Source organism: Camelus dromedarius, chromosome 5 (genome assembly GCF_036321535.1).
Source record: "Camelus dromedarius isolate mCamDro1 chromosome 5, mCamDro1.pat, whole genome shotgun sequence".
In the NCBI taxonomy this organism is placed as follows: domain Eukaryota; kingdom Metazoa; phylum Chordata; class Mammalia; order Artiodactyla; family Camelidae; genus Camelus; species Camelus dromedarius.
In genome coordinates, this window is record NC_087440.1 from 92,217,730 (window position 1) to 92,226,173 (window position 8,444).

General features: G+C 50.3%; 1 protein-coding gene across 1 annotated transcript; it reads right to left on the reverse strand.

Annotated features, from left to right (window-relative positions):
- On the reverse strand, nucleotides 1-1,305 carry LOC105103451 (ras-related protein Rap-2a). The gene has a single exon (XM_031454383.2). The coding sequence runs from the start codon at nucleotides 1,253-1,255 to the stop codon at nucleotides 653-655; it is 603 nt and encodes a 200-aa protein (XP_031310243.1). The 5' UTR covers nucleotides 1,256-1,305; the 3' UTR covers nucleotides 1-652.
- Nucleotides 1,306-8,444: the final 7,139 nt, after the last annotated feature.

Here is an 8,444-nt window from a genome sequence, read left to right on the forward strand (position 1 = left end):
TCAACTTCTAAAGTTATTTTATTTTCACTCAGTTTACAGCTGCAGAAATCGACTAGATGTCAGTTACAGAACTGAAGGCAGAGCTGAGCTATCTTTGTGTGCATACACAGTTGATTTTTCCGCTCCCAGGGTACAGGGTATCCCCTTCAAACCATGCTATGTATGTCATCACTATATTTAGACATACGCAGAGAGGAAAATATTACTACTACATTTCAAGGCTGTAAAGGAGAGGCAAACACATGAAAGCCTCATGGAATCGAGAGCTTAAACTGTAGTTCATGTTCATTGATTTCAAATGTCAGATGACAATTGAAGTTGTAATTATCCAAAAAAAATAAAAAAACAAAAACAAAAACAACTAATCCCTATGACAAATTCCGTCTTAAGAACAGGGCAGTACTCTCTCCATACGGGGGAAAATCGATTTTTGGTTTCTTCTTCTAGCACTGTCAGAGGTAAACAAAGTCGCAAAGTTTTCAACAACGACTTTAGAGGCTCTGTGGGCAGTCGGAAGCACTGGTTTGAGTCAGTATATAGAAGTAACCTCTCGTTTGCCGCTGGATAACTTTCTTTTAAAAGGCAGAGTAGGAATAGTGAGCTTCAGAAATCACGAAAAGCGGGGAACAAATGAAGCAGGAACCGCTGGATATCAGCCGATGAATCTTTCCGATGGCCACGTATCCTGGGCGTTCGTGGGGATTGCCGGGACCTCCTCCTCGGGCGGCGCCAGGGCCTCCATCTCGCGCACCACCTGCGTAAACACCTGGTCCACCATCAGTTTGCTCTTGGCCGTGACCTCCAGGAACGGGCACCGCCACTCGCGGGCCAGCGCACGGCCCTGCGCCGTCAGCACCTGGCGCTGGGCGTCCAGGTCGGCCTTGGTGCCCACCAGCACCAGCGGCACGGCCTTGGGCCCCCGCAGCCGGCCCATGCGCTCCCGCAGCGGCCGCACCGCCTCGAAGGAGGCCTCGCTGCACACGCTGTAGAGCACCACGAAGCCGTCGCTGTTCTTGATGTACAGGTCCTTGAGGGTGACCAGGTGCTCGGCGCCCACCGTGTCCACGATCTCCAGCAGGGCGGGCGCCGCGTTCACCTCGATCACCTTGCTGAAGAGCTCCTCCACCGACGGCTCGCACTGCTCGGGGAAGCTGCCGCAGGCGAACTGCGTGGCGAGCGCCGTCTTGCCCACCGCCACGCTGCCGAGCAGCACCACCCGGTAGCCCTTGACGGGCCGCGGCCCCAGGCCGGCCATGGCCAGGCGCGGCAGGCGGGACGCGCAGGAATGGCGCGCGGAGGCGGGGGCCGGGCTGCCGGGGCTGCCGGGACGGCCGGGGGCGGGGGACCGGGAGAGGAGGGGCGGGGAGGGAGGAGCGAGGGGGGCGCGGGGCGGGGAGGAAAGGCAAGGCGGGAGGGACCCCGGAGATCCGGCGTGGGGCCAGGGTGGGCGTCCTCCCTCGCGCCCAGACCTGCCCCCGCCCAGCCCCGATCTGCGCCGTGAGGCTCAGGGGTCACCCGCCTCGCCGCCAAGACGCGAGCCCCGGGAGTCTCGGCCCGCGCGCCCCTCTCCCGGCCCCTAGTTCCCGCTCCCTCCCCATCGTCTGCTCCGCCCCTGGCCCTGACGGTCTGGCGCCGGCCTTACCCACCATCTCCACGTCCCAGGCCTCCCTCTCCGATAGGTCCCGGAGCTGACAGGCCCTGCTTCCTGCCGCCCACCCCGCCCCCGCACCCCACCGACGGCCAGCTGGGGCCCCTCCGTCAGTCCCTGCTCCCCGCTCCCCCTTCCTAGGAGAGCGCCTTCTGTCTGCGGCACCCGAAGGTAACCTGATCCCTTCCACGTCAACCGGGAAATAGGAGGATTTCTCCACCATTTCAGACCCAGTCTAGTGGCCAGAAGCCAGGCTGGCCTCACTTAAGGTCAGGCCTGGCCGGGCTCCGCAGCTGAGGCCCCTTTCCAGGCAAGGAGGACCCCCGAGTAGGGGGAACTTGTGAGAGAGCCTCAGGCCCAAGGTCCCAAGTTACTCCCTCCTGGTACCCATTCTGTGCCTGGGGTCTCTCATGCCCCTGCCTCACTTGGGGCCCCTCCAGCCCCTCTTGTCTTCCCTGAGCAGAGTGCAGGGAAGCTTGATAAAGTGTAAATCACCTTTCACTCCCCTACTTAAACTCTCCCTGACTTTCTGTTGTGTCTTGTTGATGTAAGACTAGAATTACCACCTAACTCATCGTCAGAACAGCGACAATGAAATCGTGTACCCATTCACCCAGCAGCAGGCCAGAACTAGGAGAGCCCTGGGGACAGCTCTGGGGTCACCCTACTTATAAAGGGGCTCACTCAGGTCTGACTCCTCCGTCCCAGTGTCCCTCAGGCTTCTCCTCTCCAGGTACATGACCTTCTTGCTGCTCCTTGATTTCAGAGGAATAAGGCTGTGTAGTGGGAGAGTCGGGGCTGGACAGAAGGTCCTGGGATGGTCCACTAGAGTAAACTCCGCTCACTGTTTCAGGCACTAGCAGGTGCCTTAGAACTTCCCGGGACCTGCAGGCCTGGGTTGGAAGAGGAGATACTGTCCTGATGATGTCTGGGACACGGATGCAGGAAAAACGGATGTGGGGCGTGAGGAGGGACGGGTCCCAGGTCTCGGTCGAGCCCTTGGGACGTGCCCCACCAAGTGTGGGTCCTTGGCTTCACGCAGGAAAGAATTCAAGAGTGAGCCACAGTTGAGTAAAAGTAGATTTATTTAGAGATATACATACTGCATAGACTGTAGGCTGCTTCAGAAGGTGAGAGAAAGGCCACGAGGTGTGGGGGTTGGGTGCTCAGGTTAAAGTAAAAGTAGGTACACACTCCGTAGGCAGAGTGTGGGCTGTCTCTGAAGATGAGGGAGCAAGAGAGCCCACGAGGTGTGGTGTCGCCAGCTTTTATGGGCTCGGTAGCTTCCCACGCCTACAAGTGGGAGGATTATTCCAACTCCCTGGGAAAGGGGGCTGGGATTCCCAGGAATTGGGCCACTGTCCACTTTGACCTTTTGTGGCCAGCCTTGGGACTGTCGTGGTGCCTGCGGGCATGTTATTCACCATGTTAATATATTACAATGAGCATATAATGGAGCTCAAGTTCTACCAGAAGTCAAATCTCCCACCATCTTGAGCCTCAAGACCAACTGGGAGTTAAATCTTCCACAATTTTGGTGTTAATTGAATGGCTGTGCCCTGCCCCCTTCCCTCTTGTCTCAGTACCACTGAACCTCCCTCATTCTGCGGCAGCCCTGGAGGAGGCAGGACCCCAATACTGACTGAGCTGCAATTTCCTGCCTCCCTGACAGCCTAGACACAGCGATGAAGTTTAAGTGACAATAGGATACATCCACAGAACATGCCTTTCTATAAACAGTGCACAGAACATCCTTAATGTATAGTATTAATCATATATTTCATGCAACAGACAACTTGATTTCTAAATAGAGAAATCTTACAAAACTTATTCTCTAACTGCAAAATAGCAAAACTAAAAATCAATTTTTTAAAAAGGGTAATTGCAAATATTCTCTAGAGAAATGCAAGTTCGAGCCAACAACTTCCCACAGATAACTTTTGAGGGAACATAGGCAACTCACTGTCAAAAAAAGTCACAAAACACACAAGGAAAAAAAATCACTCTGGAAACACCAGACGATAAAATCACATCCAGAAAACTGCAGCTATTGGCGTTAATCAGACATACAATATAATTAAGTTGAATGTGTTTAAAGAAATAAAAGAAAGGCTTAAAAATATGAGCAAGGAACAAGAGACTATAAACTATGGTCAAGTAATTTGAAAGAGATTCTCCTCCCCCCAAAAAGAAAAAAAATCTTCTGGAAATGTAGACTATAATAATGTACTATTTGAATTAACATAAACACCCATTGATAGGTTAAACAAGAGATTAAACATGGCTGAAGAGAGAAATAAAACCAACATTATTCAGAGATGTGAATAACCCTGAGTAGGAATTTCATCATAAAATGCCCTGTGCCTGCAGGAGATAAGGGTTTCTTCAGGTTGCCATGAGGCTGCTGGACATTCACAGAGTGCTTTAAATTGATAGTTGGCTGGTTTGAGCCTGTCAGTATTATTTGAGGCTTTTAAAGCCATTAACAAAAGTCAGCCAACCCCACCATCCTTCTTATTACCACTGCCTCAATGCAATTAAAGTGCCACCGCTACCATATAAGCTCATCCTTCACCTTCCACCTGTACCACATCCTCATCCACACCTGGTGGGTCATTATGACGTTAAAAACAGAGCTTATGACATGGGACATGGTCTTGTGGGCAAATTGTTGATATTTGGAAGTGATTACAGGGATCACGAATGGGGGTCCTGGAAGAGAGAAGCAGGGAAGGGGGGAGGAATCCCATGCCAGGTGCATTCCTGAGTTACCACTGCTGTGAGAGTACTCTTGAGGAACAGTGTAGAATGAACATCAGCCTTGTCCCTGGATGCACGGAAGTGAGGGGAGCCTGTGTCCACTGGCACCCATCCCTCATCGCTCCAGGGTTGCCCTGCAAACTCCCACACTCTTCCAGGTGTGCCCATGTGCCAGGCAGGCTGAGTGAGCTCCAGAAGCATCCCAAGCAGCAGCAGTAGAGAGCAAGGGGCAGCCAGGCTGTATCTGCACGACCAGCCAGTTGCTGTAGCCATGACTAGAGCAAAAATGTGGACCCAGAGTATATGAGTTTAGGGCTTAAAACATGACTGACTCAGTTCTAATAGTTTGAAAACACTTCATTTGGGGAGAGGGGACATGTAGGAGCATTTCTCTGCAAACAGTGATGAGTATACTGCTTATTTCCTTTTCTTGTCTTACTGCTTTAGTTGGACTCTCCAAAATTAACACTATTGAACCAAAGAGGTAATAGCTGGCACCTCTCTCTTCTGACTGACAGAAGTGTCTTTATAGCACACCACTAATATGATGTATACTTTTGTTCTCTAACCAAAATCCTTTTTACAAGAGGAAGTTTTTGTCTGCTTATACATTAGGGTTTTTATTGGGAACGTCTCCTGGGTTTTTTGTTTGTTTGTTTTGTTTTGTTTTGGGGTGGTTGGGTTTTGTTTTGTTTTGTTTTGTTCCAATTTTAGTATATGTGCTGCCAAAGAGAGCACTGTTTTATTTTTTGATCTCTGATAAATTCATAAGGTTTTTCTCCTTTAATCTTGTTAATTGGATGATGGTTAGTCGATGGATTTCCTATTGATGAATCATTTTGTTTCTCACTTAATCTCTTACCACTCTTCTCCTTGCCGCCTTCTAGACACAATGGCCTGTTCCTTGGGCAGGCCAGTCTGTTTTCCACCTCAGGACCTTCCCGTCGGTTGTCCCCTCCTCCGGGAATGCAGTTACCTCAGAAGTCTGCATGGCTCACTCCCTCATTTTATTCAAATCCCTTGCTCAAGTGTCCCTTACTTAAAGGGATCTTCCCTTACCAGCTGTTATAGGTGGAACTGTATCCCTCAAGTTCATGTGTTGAAATCCTAGCCTTCAGTACCTAAGAATGTGACCTTATTTGTAAATAGAGACACAGCAGAAGTAATCAGTTCAGATGAAGTCCCACTGGCATAGGGTGAGCCCTAACCCAGTATACCTAGTGCCCTGACAAAAGGGGCGATTTGGACACAGACACACACACACGCAGGGAGAACGCCCCATGAAGAGGAAGGCAGAGATTGGGGTGGTGTTTGTACAAACCAAAGAATGACACAGGTTGTTGGCAAATCACTAGAAACTAAGGGAGAGGCATGGAATGAATTCTTCCTCACAACCCACAGAAGGAATGACCCCTGCCAACACATTTATCTCAGACTTCTGGCCGCCAGACTGTGAGATGCTAAATTTCTGCATAAGCCGCCCAGTCTGTGGGGCTTTGTTAACGGCAGAAATGAGAAACCAACACATCAACCTGTAAGAGGGCTAGGACTTCAACACAGGAGTTTGGGGGGATGTGATTCCACCTAGCAGGAGCCCATCACTTACTGTCCTGGTGCCTTGGTTCGTTTGGGCTACTGTGGGTGACTTAAACAAAAATGCATGGATCTCACTTTTCTGGAGGCTGGAGAGGCTAAGATCAAGGCACCAGCAGACTCGACATCTGGTGGGAGACGCTTCCTGGTTCGTACACAGTTATCTTCTCACTGTGTGTTCACGTGATGGAAGGGACAGGAGGCTCTGTGCGGTCTCTTTTATAAGAACACTAATCCCATCCATGGGGCTCCACTCCCAGTACCTAATCACCTCCGAAAGGCCCCGCCTCCAAACACCAGCACCGTGGAGGGTCAGGTCTCAACGTATGAACAGGGGGCGATACACAAATTATAATATATGAGATTGTTTGTTGGTGGCTGTTTCCCTCATCGCAGCACAATTCCCAGGAGGGCAGAGACAGTACGTCCGTCTGCGGTGACCAGGAGAGCGCCTCCCACACGGCAGGGACCACCGCCTCTGCAGCTCTGCCGTGACGCTCCCTTTGATCATGTGAGTTTGTTCCAAGGTAATTGAACAATTCGAGCATAACATGAGTTCTGCCTTTTGTGTGATTTTGTTTATGAGAAATACTAGGTGAACACAGAAAACTCCACCAGCTAAACTGAGGTGTGTTTCACACGCACACATGCACCCCAAAAGTCTCCCAGCTACCTGGTAACCTCTGTTCTGAGCCACCCCCATCCACACCGCTGTTCCAGCTTTCTAACCACCTGACAATATCTCATAAGCTGCAACCTTTCCGATGGCAACTTCTACAAGCAAACTTCAGGCCTTTGCAAGAGAAAGTACCATATTTCTTGTAGTGTCTACGTATTTTTAAAAAACAATTTAACATATACGATTGTGCAAACCTATTTTTTTTACTAGGTTTTTATCTTTTTAAACAATACATCACTGTTGAAGTATTTTGAGTGTCCTGCCCCAACCCCATTTCCCCCGTAAGCCCTGTGGTTTTTATTGTGCAGTTATGCATGGCACCTTGAATTTGAGGAGTGCTTATGATACGTCGTGGCAAAACTGACCATATTTGTTGAATGGTTGAGTAAATCCTTGCTTTTCTGAGCTGAACCGCAATTTATCCTGGTATACTATTTTCTCAGTATACTCATGAAATTAATTTGCTAATTGCTTGTTGAGGCTGTTTGCACCCAAAAGGCTGTATAGCGTAATAGAATAAGGTGGTGTTACTGTAGGATGTGAAGGAGCCCAGTAAGGGACATCTCATTATTCTTGCCCAAGACCAACCCAGACACTTGAGGGGTACGACGAAGGGGACTCAATAACATGTATATGTATGTGTATATATATAAAAGAACATGTATATAAAATTATCACCTTGTCACAGGTGATGTCTGGGTCAGAGCAGATGACTTGAGCAGGCTGCACCAGTGACCTTCCTAACCCTAAACCCCACATCTGGACTCACCTGCCCAGTGGTGGGCAACCCGGCAACTCTACAGGCCACGCCCAGGGGGAGCAGCCCCTGGAAACTCACGACAGAGAATTTCAGGTGGTAAAACTCACGCCATGTTCCAGGTGCCCGTTTCCCAAACTCCTGGCCTGCCCTGGTCTTTTATGTGAGTCTGTGCTGCCTGAGAGCCCTTCACGTCTCTGAGCCTTTGGCCTTGGGCCCAGAGAGAATCCCTCTGCCCTCCGAGCCTCCACCCAGATGGGAGGAGCCGGGGTCTCAGTAGCACTAGGCCCAGAGAGGGCCAGCATTCCCGGGAAGGAAGCAGCTGCTGCTGGCATCTGTGGGGAACAACTGTATGAACCTCCCGGGAGCAGCAAACAGAGGAGGCCTGTGATGACCACTGGGACTACTGCAAACATCCTGGGCAGTCTGCTGACTGGAGAAGACAATGTGGACACAGCCAGTGCAAAGCAGGAGTGGATAGTCCCTCTTCTGCAGTGAAGTAGTTCAGATGGCTGGAGGAAAAATCTGCTGAGACCAGCAATTCTGAGTGAACTATTGTGAAATCCTTCACTACGGAGTTGCGACAATGGGGAAGAGGAACTGCCCCAAACAAAGAAGTCACTGAAAACCAAAGCGGGAAGGGCCCCCCCTGCCCTGGGGAATTTGCAGTCTTGGTAACCAAGAGCTCCGGGTGTCAATGACAGACAAGATGGTGAGCCTTTAGAAAGTTCCCAGTTGGAACTGAGACTCCCACACAAAGTGTGCAGCCTAGAAGTCTCATCTCTTCAGTGAATGAACGAATTCAAACATTTTCAAACCATCAGCAACAGGAGAGGAGAAAGAAATTTTCCTCTCCAGGGCTCTTCTAGGACGAAAAATAAAAGATCTTCCCTAAGGTTTGTAACAAGGGCCCAGGCCTGGGAGGAGTTGGGACCAGGACAGCGGGTGGGGGATTCAAACTGCACATCCCTTTGAGGTCCTGGAAACAGCATGCTGAGAAATTAAGG